Source organism: Tachyglossus aculeatus, chromosome 11, assembly GCF_015852505.1.
Source record: "Tachyglossus aculeatus isolate mTacAcu1 chromosome 11, mTacAcu1.pri, whole genome shotgun sequence".
Classification (NCBI taxonomy): Eukaryota; Metazoa; Chordata; class Mammalia; order Monotremata; family Tachyglossidae; genus Tachyglossus; species Tachyglossus aculeatus.
Window position 1 is genome coordinate 18,406,812 of NC_052076.1, and position 14,556 is coordinate 18,421,367.

At 65.3% G+C, this 14,556-nt stretch overlaps 2 protein-coding genes across 2 annotated transcripts; one reads left to right on the forward strand and one right to left on the reverse strand.

The window, feature by feature from the left end:
- The first annotated feature begins 115 nt into the window (after positions 1-115).
- Positions 116-11,026, forward strand: WNK4 (WNK lysine deficient protein kinase 4). The gene is made up of 20 exons (XM_038754259.1): positions 116-170; positions 3,902-4,590; positions 4,944-5,116; positions 5,386-5,606; positions 5,848-6,005; positions 6,642-6,730; positions 6,833-7,052; positions 7,252-7,510; positions 7,652-7,773; positions 7,861-7,919; positions 8,050-8,164; positions 8,408-8,524; positions 8,699-8,845; positions 8,922-8,976; positions 9,150-9,697; positions 9,787-9,850; positions 9,936-10,308; positions 10,394-10,593; positions 10,693-10,790; positions 10,883-11,026. The coding sequence occupies exons 1-20, from the start codon at positions 116-118 to the stop codon at positions 10,883-10,885; spliced, it is 3,765 nt and encodes a 1,254-aa protein (XP_038610187.1). The 3' UTR covers positions 10,886-11,026.
- A 766-nt stretch (positions 11,027-11,792) lies between these two features.
- Positions 11,793-14,185, reverse strand: LOC119934158 (cytochrome c oxidase assembly factor 3 homolog, mitochondrial). The gene is made up of 2 exons (XM_038753567.1): positions 13,873-14,185; positions 11,793-12,147 (listed from the first exon to the last, which is right to left on the reverse strand). Exons 1-2 carry the CDS (start codon positions 14,090-14,092, stop codon positions 12,044-12,046), a joined length of 324 nt encoding a protein of 107 aa, XP_038609495.1. The 5' UTR covers positions 14,093-14,185; the 3' UTR covers positions 11,793-12,043.
- Between the last annotated feature and the right edge of the window lie 371 nt (positions 14,186-14,556).

Consider the following 14,556-nt stretch of genomic DNA (forward strand, 5'->3'; position numbering starts at 1 on the left):
TGGGAGGTTGGAGGGTGTTGTGGTTTATATCCATCTTGGGGTGTGTGTGGGCCTGACCTCATCTGCTGCGGGATGACAGTGTTGGCCAGGGGTGAGTGGATCTGTCTTTCCCGAAATGAGGAAGCCGCCGAGGGTGGGGAGACTGGGGCCGGATTGGGAGGATCAACCGGGTATGGGGCCCATAACCGCCGCCTGCCTCCCCGCCGGGGCTCCAGGCTTCCAGTGCTGTTCCCTGCCTCCTGTTCCCTGTGTTGTGGTGCTCTCCCCTCTCCTGCCCGCGCCCCCCAGGTTCCCCAGCCCGGCCACGGAGTCCCAGGGCCCCGCTCCCCCCCGGGGCCCATCTTGGGCTCAATATGGGGACATGGCTCAGTGGAAAGAGCCCGGGCTTTGGAGTCAGAGGTCATGGGTTTGAATCCCGGCTCTGCCACTTGTCAGCTGTGTGACTTTGGGCAAGTCACTTCACTTCTCTGGGCATCAGTTCCCTCATCTGGAAAACGGGGATGAAGACTGTGAGCCCCATGTGGGATAAGCTGATTACCCTGTATCCCCCCCAGTGCTTAGAGCAGTGCTTTGCACATAGTGCTTAATAAATACCATTATGAAGCAGCGTGGCTCAGTGGAAAGATCATGGGCTTTGGAGTCAGAGGTCATGGGTTTGAATCCCGGCTCCGCCACTTGTCAGCTGTGTGACTTTGGGCAAGTCACTTCACTTCTCTGGGCATCAGTTCCCTCATCTGGAAAACGGGGATGAAGACTGTGAGCCCCATGTGGGACGAGCTGATTACCCTGTATCCCCCCCAGTGCTTAGAGCGGTGCTTTGCACATGGAAAGTGCTTAAGAAATACCATTATGAAGCAGCGTGGCTCAGTGGAAAGAGCCCGGGCTTTGGAGGCAGAGGTCATGGGTTCGAATCCCGGCTCCACCACTTGTCAGCTGTGTGACTTTGGGCAAGTCACTTCACTTCTCTGGGCATCCGTTCCCTCATCTGGAAAACGGGGATGAAGACTGTGAGCCCCATGTGGGACGAGCTGATTACCCTGTATCCCCCCCAGTGCTTAGAGCGGTGCTTTGCACATGGAAAGTGCTTAAGAAATACCATTATGAAGCAGCGTGGCTCAGTGGAAAGAGCCCGGGCTTTGGAGGCAGAGGTCATGGGTTCGAATCCCGGCTCCACCACTTGTCAGCTGTGTGACTTTGGGCAAGTCACTTCACTTCTCTGGGCATCCGTTCCCTCATCTGGAAAACGGGGATGAAGACTGTGAGCCCCATGTGGGACGAGCTGATTACCCTGTCTCCCCCCCAGTGCTTAGAGCGGTGCTTTGCACATAGAAAGTGCTTAAGAAATACCATTATGAAGCAGCGTGGCTCAGTGGAAAGAGCACGGGCTTTGGAGTCAGAGGTCATGGGTTCGAATCCCAGCTCTGCCACTTGTCAGCTGTGTGACTTTGGGCAAGTCACTTCACTTCTCTGGGCATCAGTTCCCTCATCTGGAAAACGGGGATGAAGACTGTGAGCCCCATGTGGGACGAGCTGACTACCCTGTATCCCCCCCAGTGCTTAGAGCGGTGCTTTGCACATAGAAAGTGCTTAGTAAATACCATTATGAAGCTCAGTGGAAAGAGCACGGGCTTTGGAGGCAGAGGTCAGGGGTTCGAATCCCGGCCCCACCACATGTCTGCTGTGTGACCTTGGGCAAGTCACTTCACTTCTCTGAGTCCTCGTCTGTAAAATGGGGATTGACTGTGAGCCCCACGTGGGACAACTTAATCACCTTGTATCTTCCCCAGCGCTTAGAACAGTGCTTTGCACATAGAAAGTGCTTAATAAATACCATTATGAAGCAGCGTGGCTCAGTGGAAAGAGCACGGGCTTTGGAGGCAGAGGTCAGGGGTTCGAATCCCGGCCCCACCACATGTCTGCTGTGTGACCTTGGGCGAGTCACTTCACTTCTCTGAGCCCTCATCTGTAAAATGGGGGTTGACTGTGTGCCCCACGTGGGACAACTTAATCACCTTGTGTCTTCCCCAGCGCTTAGAACAGTGCTTTGCACATAGAAAGTGCTTAATAAATACCATTATGAAGCAGCGTGGCTCAGTGGAAAGAGCACGGGCTTTGGAGGCAGAGGTCAGGGGTTCGAATCCCGGCCCCACCACATGTCTGCTGTGTGACCTTGGGCGAGTCACTTCACTTCTCTGAGCCCTCGTCTGTAAAATGGGGATTGACTGTGAGCCCCACGTGGGACAACTTAATCACCTTGTATCTTCCCCAGCGCTTAGAACAGTGCTTTGCACATAGAAAGTGCTTAATAAATACCATTATGAAGCAGCGTGGCTCAGTGGAAAGAGCACGGGCTTTGGAGGCAGAGGTCAGGGGTTCGAATCCCGGCCCCACCACATGTCTGCTGTGTGACCTTGGGCGAGTCACTTCACTTCTCTGAGCCCTCATCTGTAAAATGGGGGTTGACTGTGTGCCCCACGTGGGACAACTTAATCACCTTGTGTCTTCCCCAGCGCTTAGAACAGTGCTTTGCACGTAGAAAGTGCTTAATAAATACCACTATGAAGCAGCGTGGCTCAGTGGGAACAGCATGGGCTTTGGAGGCAGGGGTCAGGGGTTCGAGTCCCGGCCCCACCACATGTCTGCTGTGTGACCTTGGGCGAGTCACTTCACTTCTCTGAGCCCTCATCTGTAAAATGGGGGTTGACTGTGTGCCCCACGTGGGACAACTTAATCACCTTGTGTCTTCCCCAGCGCTTAGAACAGTGCTTTGCACATAGAAAGTGCTTAATAAATACCATTATGAAGCAGCATGGCTCAGTGGAAAGAGCACGGGCTTTGGAGGCAGAGGTCAGGGGTTCGAATCCCGGCCCCACCACATGTCTGCTGTGTGACCTTGGGCGAGTCACTTCACTTCTCTGAGCCCTCATCTGTAAAATGGGGGTTGACTGTGTGCCCCACGTGGGACAACTTAATCACCTTGTGTCTTCCCCAGCGCTTAGAACAGTGCTTTGCACATAGAAAGTGCTTAATAAATACCATTATGAAGCAGCGTGGCTCAGTGGAAAGAGCACGGGCTTTGGAGGCAGAGGTCAGGGGTTCGAATCCCGGCCCCACCACATGTCTGCTGTGTGACCTTGGGCGAGTCACTTCACTTCTCTGAGCCCTCATCTGTAAAATGGGGATTGACTGTGAGCCCCACGTGGGACAACTTAATCACCTTGTGTCTTCCCCAGCGCTTAGAACAGCGCTTTGCACATAGAAAGTGCTTAATAAATACCATTATGAAGCAGCGTGGCTCAGTGGAAAGAGCACGGGCTTTGGAGGCAGAGGTCAGGGGTTCGAATCCCGGCCCCACCACATGTCTGCTGTGTGACCTTGGGCGAGTCACTTCACTTCTCTGAGCCCTCATCTGTAAAATGGGGGTTGACTGTGTGCCCCACGTGGGACAACTTAATCACCTTGTGTCTTCCCCAGCGCTTAGAACAGTGCTTTGCACATAGAAAGTGCTTAATAAATACCATTATGAAGCAGCATGGCTCAGTGGAAAGAGCACGGGCTTTGGAGGCAGAGGTCAGGGGTTCGAATCCCGGCCCCACCACATGTCTGCTGTGTGACCTTGGGCGAGTCACTTCACTTCTCTGAGCCCTCGTCTGTAAAATGGGGGTTGACTGTGCGCCCCACGTGGGACAACTTAATCACCTTGTATCTTCCCCAGCGCTTAGCACATAGTAAGCGCTCAACAGATGCCATCATCATCCGGAGCTCGAGGCTGGGAGTTGGGGGCGGGGGGGAGCCCCGGCCGGCCCCCCGCCCCCCCACCGGGGCCTGGGCACTGTGGAGGTGGAGGCGGAAGGGACCGGAGGGCCTCGCGGGGGTCGCTCCCCCCCACGCCCCCCCTTAGTCCGGCCTGTCCGAGCCGATAGCCCCCGGGGTGTGGCCCCGTTATCGGGCCCCCGGCCCGCTCGCCCCTCGGCGGGAGCGTCGTTCCGAGGGCCCGGGGGGGCGGTACCCAAGGGGGCGGTGCCCGGGGGGGCGGAGGTGGCAGCCGCCGGGCCCGCCCGCTTCGGCTCCGGGGGGGTACGGCCCGGGGGGGCGGGACTCCGGGCCAGGAGAGCCGGGCAGCGGGCAGCCGCCGCCGCCGCCGCCCAGCCCGCCCCGATGCTGGAGCCCCCGGAGCCCCCCGAGCCCCCCGAGCCCCCCGCCCCCAGGTCCCAGACCGAGGCGGACCTGGCGCTGCGGCCCCCCGGAGCCGGCCCGGGCCCCCCGGGTCCCCGCCGAGCGCGCCGCCCGTCCGGGAAGGGGGAGCCCCGGCCCCGCTCCGCCCGCTCCGCTCGCCGCAGCTCCGCGGACCTGGACCCGCCCGCCGCCCGCACCGAGCCGCCGGGCCCCCCCGGGCCCCCCGAGGGGGCCGTCCCGGAGCGGCGGGACGAGCGGGACGAGCGGGAGGAGACCGAGACGCAGGCGGTGGCCACGTCCCCCGACGGCCGCTTCCTCAAGTTTGACATCGAGATCGGCCGCGGCTCCTTCAAGACGGTCTACCGGGGGCTGGACACCGACACCACCGTGGAGGTGGCCTGGTGCGAACTGCAGGTAAGGGCCCGCTCCCCGCCGCCCGCCGCCCGCCGCCCGGGCCCTGGGTGGGCCCCCGGGGCCTCAGTTTCCCCCGGCACGGGGCTGCCGTCGCCCCCTCCTGCCTGCCCGGGCCGGCGGGCCCCCCGGAGTCCTGCCCCCCCCCCCCCCCCGTTGCGCTCCCGGCCCCCCGGACGGCGCACAAAGGCGGCATTGAGTTGCGGGCTCCGGTTCGGGCCCCGGGCCCGGCCCCAAAGAAAGGCGTCTGTGTCCGGCCGGGGGCCCGGGGGGCGGCCGCGGGGAGGGGCGGGGGGGCCCCGGGCCAGCCCCCCCCCCCCCCCGGCCCCACCGTCCCCTCCGTCCGTCCCGCCCAGACCCGCAGGCTGAGCCGCGCGGAGCGGCAGCGGTTCGGGGAGGAGGTGGACATGCTGAAGGGGCTGCAGCACCCCAACATCGTCCGCTTCTACGACTCCTGGAAGTGGGCCGTGAGGGGCCGCGTCTGCACCGTCCTGGTCACCGAGCTCATGACCTCGGGCACGCTCAAGACGTGAGGCCCCGGCCCTCCGCACCCCTCCGCACCCCTCCGCACCCCCGGCCCTCCTCACTGGGTCCCGGGCCCCCCCCTGGGTTCCCCAGGCATCCCCGGCCTGGGCACCCCTCGGGGTTCCCCAGGCGTGCCCGGCCTGGGCACTCCTCTGGGTTCCCCAGACGTGCCCAGCCTAGGCACCCCAATGGGTTCCCCAGGCATGCCCGGTCCAGCGTGCTCCCCGTCCCCATCGGTCACCCCCTGGCCCCTGCCCCGTGCCCCCCTCCCAGGTACCTGCGCCGCTTCCGGGAGATGAAGCCCCGGTTGCTGCAACGCTGGAGCCGCCAGATCCTGCGCGGCCTACAGTTCCTGCACAGCCGGGCGCCCCCGATCCTGCACCGCGACCTCAAGTGCGACAACGTCTTCATCACCGGCCCCACCGGCTCCGTCAAGATCGGCGACCTGGGCCTGGCCACCTTGAAACGGGCCTCCTTTGCCAAGAGCGTGATCGGTGGGGGCCCAGGCTCGCCTCGCCCCTGCCCCCCTCCAGTCACGTGGCCCAGGCCGGGGTGGGGTGGGGGGCTGGGGGTCGCCCACCAGGATCCCATAGGACCTTCGACCCGTCACCGGGGAGGTGGAATCGTGGTCGGCCTGGCATCCCCCAACTTCCACCAGTGCTCCCGAGTTGGGAGGCAGGTGCCCAGCCTGACGCCTCCCCCCACCCCCCAAACTCCCTCCCCACACACCACCAGGAACCCCGGAGTTCATGGCGCCCGAGATGTACGAAGAGAAGTACGACGAGGCCGTGGACGTGTACGCGTTCGGCATGTGCATGCTGGAGATGGCCACATCCGAGTACCCGTACTCCGAGTGCCAGAACGCCGCGCAGATCTACCGCAAGGTCACCTCGGTGAGAGCCGGACTCCCACACGGACCCGGCCTCTCGGCTCACGTCCCAGGACACCCCACAGCACCCTAAGACCTTCTAGATCCTCCTATAGTCAGTTGTACTCATGGAGTGCTCACTGTGTGCACAGCACGTTACTTAGTGCTTAGGAGAGTACCATATAACAATAAACAGACACATTGCCTATCCACAGTGAGGACTACAGCACCCCTGGGACACTTCCCCAGCTCCCCAGAATGCCCCCCTAGAGCCCCTAGGCCTCTCCTCCAGCACTCTCAGGCCCCCCCCGACCCTCCCCCAGCATCCTCAGGCCCCCCAGACCCTCCCCCCAACATCCTCAGGCCCCCCAGACCCTCCCCCAGTATCCTCAGGCCCCCAAGACCCTTCCCCGGCATACTCGGGCCCCCCCAGACCCTCCCCCAGCACCTCCAGGCTTCCCACCCAACCAGGCCAAGTGTGAAGATGGAACTGTCCCTGAGGGAGCCCCCTCCACTTCCACCCCTCATTGGGTAGAGATCCCAGGGGGCTCAAGGGACATTTGGAAGGCCCAGGGAAAGCTTGGGGGAGGAGGAGGTAGGGGGGCTGGCTGGCTGGCCAGTTCCCAGGCCCAGATCCAGGAGTGACCTCCCCCCCACCCAGGGCACGAAGCCAAACAGTTTCCACAAGGTGAAGGTGCCACAGCTGAAGGAGATCATCGAGGGTTGCATCCGCACGGACAAAAATGAGAGGTGAGGGACTGGGGTCGGGGGAGGTCTGGGATGCCTGGAGAATCAATCAAGCCCCGACCCTGGCCGGGTCGTGACCCCTGCCTGCCGCCCCTCCCGCCCCAGGTACACGGTCCAGGCCCTGCTGGCACATGCGTTCTTCCAAGAGGAGCGGGGGGTTCGCGTGGAGTTAGCGGAGGAGGATGACGGGCATAAACCCGGGCTGAAGCTGTGGTTGCGCATGGAGGACGCCCGCCGCGGCGGGGGGCGACCCCGAGAAAACCGGGCCATCGAGTTCCTGTTCCAGCTGGGGAGGGATGCGGCCGAGGAGGTGGCCCAGGAGATGGTGAGGGGGCCCGGGCGTGAGAAGATAGCCTCAGCCCCCGGATCCCAGCCCGGGCCCGGAGTGGCACGTTGGACCCGGAGTGTCCAGGTGCCAGGCCTGGGGCGAGGGCGGGGGCTGTGGAGCGAAGGCGTGGCCTTTGGGGTGGAAGATGTGACCGGTGGACGCGGTCCAAGTGATCCGACCCCATTCTGCTTCCCAGGTGGCACTGGGCCTGGTGTGCGAGGCCGATTATCAGCCGGTGGTGCGGGCCGTTCGGGAGCGGGTGGCCGCCATCCAGAGGAGGCGGGAGGAGACCCGGCAAGCCCGGGTAGTGGCTCAGACCACGGAGATCCCTCCGGCCGGGTCCTCCACCCCCACCCCACCCGGCCCGCTCCCCCTGCCCCCCGAGCCCGAGGAACCGGAGGCCGACCAGCACCAACCCTTTCTTTTCCGCCATGCCAGTTACTCATCCAACACCTGTGAGTGGCACCCCGCTCCCAAGCCCTAACCCCTGGACTCCTGAGTCAGAGCCTATCCTTCGTCCCTGGCCAGGAGCCTTGGGAGTTTTGGGAGCCCCTCCCTGACCTCCCTCCCTCTGCCCCACCCCCACTTGCCCTCAGCGGACTGCGAAACTGATGGCTACCTGAGCTCCAACGGCTTGGCCGAAGCCACTGACCGCTCCCCGCGGCCCTCTGCGGGGGAGCCCCCCAGCCCCACTGACCCTCAGCTCCGCCTGCCCACGGTAAGCGAGGCCCCTGAACTTCCGACTCCAGTTTCCCAGGGGCTTCGACTCCACCTCGTCCCATATGTCCGTCTCCCCGTGTTTCAGGGCTTTGCGGTATCCATCCCCCGCTCTGACCTGGTTAGTGACTTCTCGGCTGGGGACAGGTATGGTGGGGCCGGCTCGGGGCGTGACCTGGAGGCCGGTACGGTGGGTGGGTGGGTGTGGGTGGGTGTGGGGGGCTGCGGTGGGCCCGGCCCTCCCCTATTCCCTGACCCGCTCTTCCCCCCTCCACAGCTACGCCTCTGACGCGACTTCCGGAATCAGCGATGGAGGCGAGGGGCCGCGGGCCCGGAGACCCCCAGGAAAGAGTCCACGGCGCAGACCCCGCTCCCGGCTGCGGGTCACCAGTGTGAGGAAGGGGTGTGCCGGGGCCTAAGGGGCGGGGGACACCCTGGAAAGCCTCCCCTCACCCAGGGGTGCCGGGGGGGAGAAGTTCCCATCGCCACCTCCTCCCCGTCCTCGACCTGTGGGATTGGCCCTGAGTATACTCGGGGTACCCAGGCTGGGCGGGACCCTGGAGTGTTGCCCAAGCAGGACAGAGGGGGAGGAGCAGGGGTCCCCTGAGCACGCGGTGACCCCTCCGGGGGCCTAGGTCTCAGACCAGAGTGACCGGGTGGTGGAGTGCCAGTTGCAGACCCACAACAGCAAGATGGTGACATTCCGCTTCGACCTGGATGGAGACAGTCCCGAGGAGATCGCGGCGGCCATGGTGTGGGGTGGGACGGGGAAGGGGAGGCCGTGGAGGGGCGGGGAAGGTGATGGACCGGGGATCAGGGAGGGAAGGAGAGTGATGGGGTGGGGGGTGATGGGCCCGAGGCCTGGGAGGGGAGGGCGAGGCACTGGGCTGGGGGCCCGGGCCACAAGCCCTCAACCCCCGTGCCAGGTGTACAACGAGTTCATCCTGCCCTCGGAGCGGGGCGGTTTCTTGGGCCGAATCCGGGAGATCATCCAGCGCGTGGAGACCTTGCTGCGGCGGGAGCAGAGCCTCGGGGAGCCAGACGGGGAGACGCCCGGCCCAGCTGACCCCCAGGTTAGAGGCCGCCACTCCTCCCCTCCGGGTTCCTGACCCCGTGATCCCCCCGACTCCCTGACCCGGTTTTCTTTAGCAGGAGGACCCAACTCCTCCCAGCATCTCCAGTTCCCCGATTCCCCCACTCAGCGGTACGTACCCCAACCCGGCTCTGGCTGACTCTTGACCCCAACCCCAAGGGGAGAGGCTAGTTCCAAGGGCTGCTGGGAGGGGGTGGCCCCCTGGATGACCTAGGGAGGCAGTGGGTGGGGGGGGGGAGGTCAGAGACTGAATATCTCTTCCTCCTCTCCCCATCATCCCGCAGAGGCCCAGAGCCCCCCCACGCTGGACCCTCGGGATTGGCCATCCTTGCCTGGGCCCACAAGCCCCGGCAGCCCCGCCGACCCCCTCAGCCCCAGTGGGCAACCCGTGTTCCTGCTGCCCTCCCCGGCGGGGACCTCCTTTCCCATCCTGTCCCCACCCTTCACCCCTTTGTCCCCAGGCCACACGGGCTTCTCCCCAGACTCCACCCCTTTCTCTGATTCCCTTTCACCCAGCTCTGACCCCTTTTCTCCGTGCTCCACCCCGCTGTCCCCCACGGTGGCCCCTCTGTCCCCCAGCCCACCCCCCCAGCCTGCACCCCAACTGCTGCCTGCTGCCCCCCGGCCGGCTCCGCCGCCCCCCGCCCCCCTGCTCTCCCTGGCCGGTGCCTTCTCTCTGGCTGTGATGACTGTGGCCCACTCCCTACTGACCCCTTCCCCCGGAGTCCTCCCCCGTCCCCACCAGGCCCAGGGGCCCCCGCCCAGCACTCCGGCCCCCTCCCTGCCTGCCCTGGAGAAGGCCGAGCCCCCTGTAACGGGGCAGGAGATTGGGGTGAGTCAGGGTGAGGGGGCCGGAGCTAGGATGGGGGGGGTGGGGGGGGGCACGGGCTGTGGGCCCATCCTCCACCGTACCCCTTCTAGACCGTGCCCCATCCTGCCTGGCCTCCCCAGGGAGCCGAGGCCCGACTGTGGCCCATCTCTGAAGGTGAGACCTTTGACCTGAGCCCAATTCCCCCCCGCCTTCACCTCTCTGGTCTGACCCCCGCCTCTCTCATCCCACCCCCACCAAGAAGGGAAGACCCAGGTTGTGGGCCGCTTCCATGTGACCACGTCGAAGGACCCGGCTCCGGCCCCGGCCCCCCCGAGGCCCCCCACCCCGCCCCTGGCCCCCGAGAGCTCGGACACGGAGGACAGCATCGGGGGGCCGGAGCCCGGGGAGGACTTGGCTGAGAGTGAGCGGGCCGGGGCCGTGGCCGAAGAGGAGGGAGGGGCGGGGGGCCGGTCCCCGACCCCCGTGGCGGTGGCGGCGGCGACCCCCCAGCCCAGCCAGGTGTGGATGAGCTGCACGTACAGCAGCAGCAGCCTGTGCCTGAGCAGCGGGGACTCCGACAGCAGCCAGGGGGACGACGACATCTGGGAGGAGCTGCAGACCCTGCGGCACAAGTGAGGGGCTGGAGGCTGGGGGGCCTGGGGGGTCTGGGGGGCCGGGCCGGCCCCCCAACCCCCGGCGGCGCTGCCCCCACCACAGGCACCTGTCGGAGGTGGAGGCGCTGCAGCAGCTGCAGAAGCAGGAGATCGAGGAGCTGTACGGGCGGCTGGGCAAGCAGCCCCCGCCGGGCATCGTGGCCCCCGCCGCCATGCTCTCCGGCCGCCACCGACGCCTCTCCAAGGGCAGCTTCTCCGCCTCCCGCCGCAACAGCCTGCAGCGCCTCGAGCCCCCGCCCCCAGGTGCCCCTTCCCCCCCGGGGGTGTGGGGGGGTGGGGGTCAGCCTTGACCCCCACCCCCGCCGGTCCTGACCCGGTTCCGGCCCGTCTCCCCGTTCCCAGGCATCATGCGCAGGAATTCCCTGAGTGGCAGCAGCACCGGCTCCCAGGAGCAGCGGCCCAGCAAGGGGGTCACCTTCGCAGGGGACTTTGGCCGGCTGGTGAGGGGCGCGGGGGTGGGCCCCGGGGTGGAGGGGGAAGGAAGGCGGGCCGGGCTCCAGGGGTCCGACTCCCCCTTCCCTCCTCCCTTCAGTGAGCCAGCGGCCAGCCGGGCACCCCGCCACGCAACCCTCAGCTCAGGGCCGGCGTGTCACTTCACCGCTCCGACTGGACCCGCACTGCCCCTTAGAGAAGCAGCCTGGCTTAGTGGAAAGATCCCGGGCTTGGGAATCGGGGGACGTGGCTTCTGCTCCCCGCTCCGCCATTTGTCTGCTGTGTGACCTCGGGCGAGCCACTTAGCTTCGCCGTGCCTCAGTTGCCTCATCTGTAAAATGGGGATGGAGACTGTGAGCCCCACGTGGGACAATCCGATTACCTTGTATCTACCCCAGTGCTTGGCACATAGTAAGCGCTTACCAAGTACCATGATTCTATTATTATTAGCCCCATCCCAGAGTGTGGTGCCCCGCAGGACACGCGGGGAGGGAGCCACCCCTGCCCCCCAATAAAGACGCTGGACACAAAGACCCCTCTGTTGGCCAGGGAAGGGTGAGGAGGGAGATAGGCATTTGGAGGGGATCAGTCCTGAGTCGGAGAGAGGCACAGATTAGGGCTAAGGGGGAGGGTGACCTTGGCAGGTGGATTGGAAGATCATTCCCTATTATGGGAAGAGGGTGAGGAGGCCCATCACCCTGGCCCTCCCAGCTCCCCACCATTCAGCCCCCTCTCTCTCCGGGACCACCCTCCACAGTTCCCTCTGTATGGGGTGTGTGGGATACGAGGGGGTGGAGGAGGGTTCCTTCCCATCCTAGGTACCCAGCCCTCACTGGTCCCCACACAATCAAGTGGAAAAATCTCAGTGAAGAAGCCATTAAGGCATTTGGGTTAAACATTAGAGACTCCTCAGGGCAGGACATGGGCCAGTGGGTCCCCCTCCCCCTTCTCGTTGCCTGCCAGCTCAAACTTCGGCCACCAAAAGTAGACCCCCCCCCCACGACAGAGCCTAAACTCCACTTCATTTATTGTGCAGAAGCAACAGGAGCCCCAGGGCTCATGGTTCCCCCCCAGCAGACAGGCCCCCACTAGGCCCCGACCCCCCGAGGGGCCGAGGGGTGGGGGGGTGCCTCAGGCCACCACCCACAACAGTCCTGCCCCAGGCAGGGGGCAATGGGATGAGGGAAGAGACGGTGGTTCTTTGTGCGGCCCTGGTCCGGCCCCCAGTCGGTCGGTCAGCCAGCCAGCCAGCCAGCCAGCGTCAGTGTCCGGAGGGCTGCGCGGCCTTGGCCCGGGCAGCTTTAGCCTGGTCGTCCAGCTCATCCAGAAAGCGCTCCTGGGCCACAGAGTAGAAGGTGTAGCCGTCTGGGGTGGGCATTCAGGGAAACCATTGGGCAGACACACTTCCTCCCTCCTCTTCCTCTCCCCACCATCCTGCTCTTTCTCCCTCGATGACCCACTCTTTGCTTTGCATCCTCACAGCCAACCCCCTGCCCCGGGTCCTCTCTTCACTCCCTACCCCTCTATGCCCATTCTCTCCACTCCCTACCCCTCCAGGGTCACTGTCTTCACTCCTCAGCCCTGTGCCCATTCTCTGCCCCCATCCTCTCCATGCCCTTTCTCTCCATGCCTGTTTACTCCGCTCCCCACCCCTCTGTGCCCATTTCCCTTCCTGAGTCTGCTCCACCAGACCCCTCTATCTGTATGCTCGTTCTTCCCTCCGTCCCCTCTCCACTCAGTGCCTCGTGCCCACTCTCCAATCCCCACCCCTCCGTACCTTTCCCCCTCCTCACCCTCTCCATGCCTGTTTCCACTGCTCCCGCTCCTCCATGCCCACTCTCTCTGCTCCCCATCCCTCCATGCCAGCTCTCTCCACTTCTGTGCCCGCTCTGCTCACCACCCTGCCAAATTCACCATCTCCAATCCCCAGCCCTCCGTGCCCACTTTCTCCGCCCTCCTTCTCTCCATTCCCCAGGCCTCAGTGCCCTCTCACTCTGCTCCCCACCCCTCCATATTCACCCTCTCCAATCCCCAGCCCTCCGTGACCGCTTTCTCCACCCCCACTCTCTCCATTCCCCAGGCCTCTGTGCCCAGTCTCTCTGCTCCCCACCCCCTCCATGCCAGCTCTCTCCACTTCTGTGCCCGTTCTGCTCACCACCCTGCCAAATTCACCCTCTCCACTCTCTAGACCTCTGTGCCCACTTTCTCTGCTCCCCACCCCCTCCCTCTCCACTACCCAGCCCTTGGCCTGCTCTCTGCTCCCCACCCCTCCGTATTCACCCTCTCCGAATCCCCAGCCCTCCGTGCCCGCTTTCTCCGCCCCCCTTCTCTCCATTCCCCAGGCCTCAGTGCCCTCTCACTCTGCTCCCCACTCCTCCATAGTCACCCTCTCCAATCCCCAGCCCTCCGTGCCCGCTTTCTCCGCCCCCATTCTCTCCGTTCCCCAGACCTCTGTACCCTCTCCCTCAGCTCCCCACCCCTCCGTATTCACCCTCTCCAATCCCCAGCCCTCGGTGCCCGCTTTCTCCGCCCCCCTTCTCTCCATTCCCCAGGCCTCTGTGCCCTCTCCCTCAGCTCCCCACCCCCTCCATACCCACTCTCTCCACTCCCCACCCCTCCATACCCACCCTCTCCACTACCTAACCCTCCGTGCCCACTTCCTCCGCTCTCCACTCTTCCGTGCCTGCTGTTTCTGCTCCTGGTCCCTCTGGGCTCCCTGTCTCCGCCCCCCTATCCCTCGGCGCCCGCTCTCTCCGCCCCCCACCCCCTCCAAGCCCCCTCTCTCCGCCCCCCACCCCCTCCATGCCCATGCTATCCACCCTCTCTGCGCCCACTCGCTGGTTCCCACCGCCCCGGTGCCCGCTTTATCCACTGCTTCGCCCCGAGCCTCCTGCTCCCCACCCCTCCGTGGTCCCCCTCTCCACTCTCGGTGCCCGCTCCCTGCGACCCCTCCCGCCCGTGCCAACTCTCTCCGTTCCTCCCGGCTGTGCCCTCTCCCTCGGCTCCTCCCCCGCTGCGTGCCCGCCGTCCGCCCCGCCCCGCCCCTCCCCCCCCCCGCGGTGCCCCGCTCTCTCCGGTCCGGGCGGATACAAATGGCCACCACCAGGGCCCCGATGGCCAGCCCCGTGAGGACGTTGCGGGTCCGGCGCTGCGGCAGCGCCTTGTGCCACTGCGCCAGCTCCACCTGCCGCATGAAGTAGAGCTGCGCCGGGGTCAGCTTCTCCCGGCTCGGATCGATCCGCCGCGCTACCGGCGCCTCTCCGGGCTCGGCCCGCGCCCTGCCCTCGCCGCCCGGCGCCGCCGCCGCCATCCCGTCCGTCCGCCCCGCCTCCGCCTCCGCAACGGGAACCAGGGCACCGGCCGGCCGCAAGGCTCGCCGGGACCTGTAGTCCTTGCCGGCCTGGTGCGCACGCGCGCGCGGTGCACTCCGGGATTTGTTGTCTTTTCCTCTTCTTTTGTGCGCGCGCGCGCCGGCCTCCGGGCCGCGGTGCACTCCGGGATTTGCAGTCTTTTCCTCTTTTGTGCGCACGCGCGCCGGCCTCAAGGCCGCGGTGCACTCCGGGACTTGTAGTCTTTTCCTCTTCTTTTGCGCGCGCGCGCGCGCCGGCCGAAGGGGTGGAGTGGAAGGAGCGGGGCGGTTCGATTGGCCAGGGAGCCCACGTGGCCATCGAGGCGGGAAAGGGCGGTTGGGGGCGCGAGGCCCGAGGCCTGAGGGGGCGAAGGTGCCAGGGGGAGAGGCGCCCGTTTCCGAGCCAGGCCCCCGGCCTGTGAGGG

Excerpts from the sequence above, each read along its gene's own strand:
- LOC119934158 (XM_038753567.1), bottom strand. The coding sequence starts at position 14,092 with ATGGCGGCGGCGGCGCCGGGCGGCGAGGGCAGGGCGCGGGCCGAGCCC. Across the intron at positions 12,148-13,872 it reads GGCCCTGGTGGTGGCCATTT|ACGGCTACACCTTCTACTCT; the intron begins GTATCCGCCCGG and ends TGCCCACCCCAG.
- WNK4 (XM_038754259.1), top strand. The coding sequence starts at position 116 with ATGAGGAAGCCGCCGAGGGTGGGGAGACTGGGGCCGGATTGGGAGGAT. Across the intron at positions 8,165-8,407 it reads CCCGGCTGCGGGTCACCAGT|GTCTCAGACCAGAGTGACCG; the intron begins GTGAGGAAGGGG and ends CCGGGGGCCTAG. Across the intron at positions 9,851-9,935 it reads ACTGTGGCCCATCTCTGAAG|AAGGGAAGACCCAGGTTGTG; the intron begins GTGAGACCTTTG and ends ACCCCCACCAAG.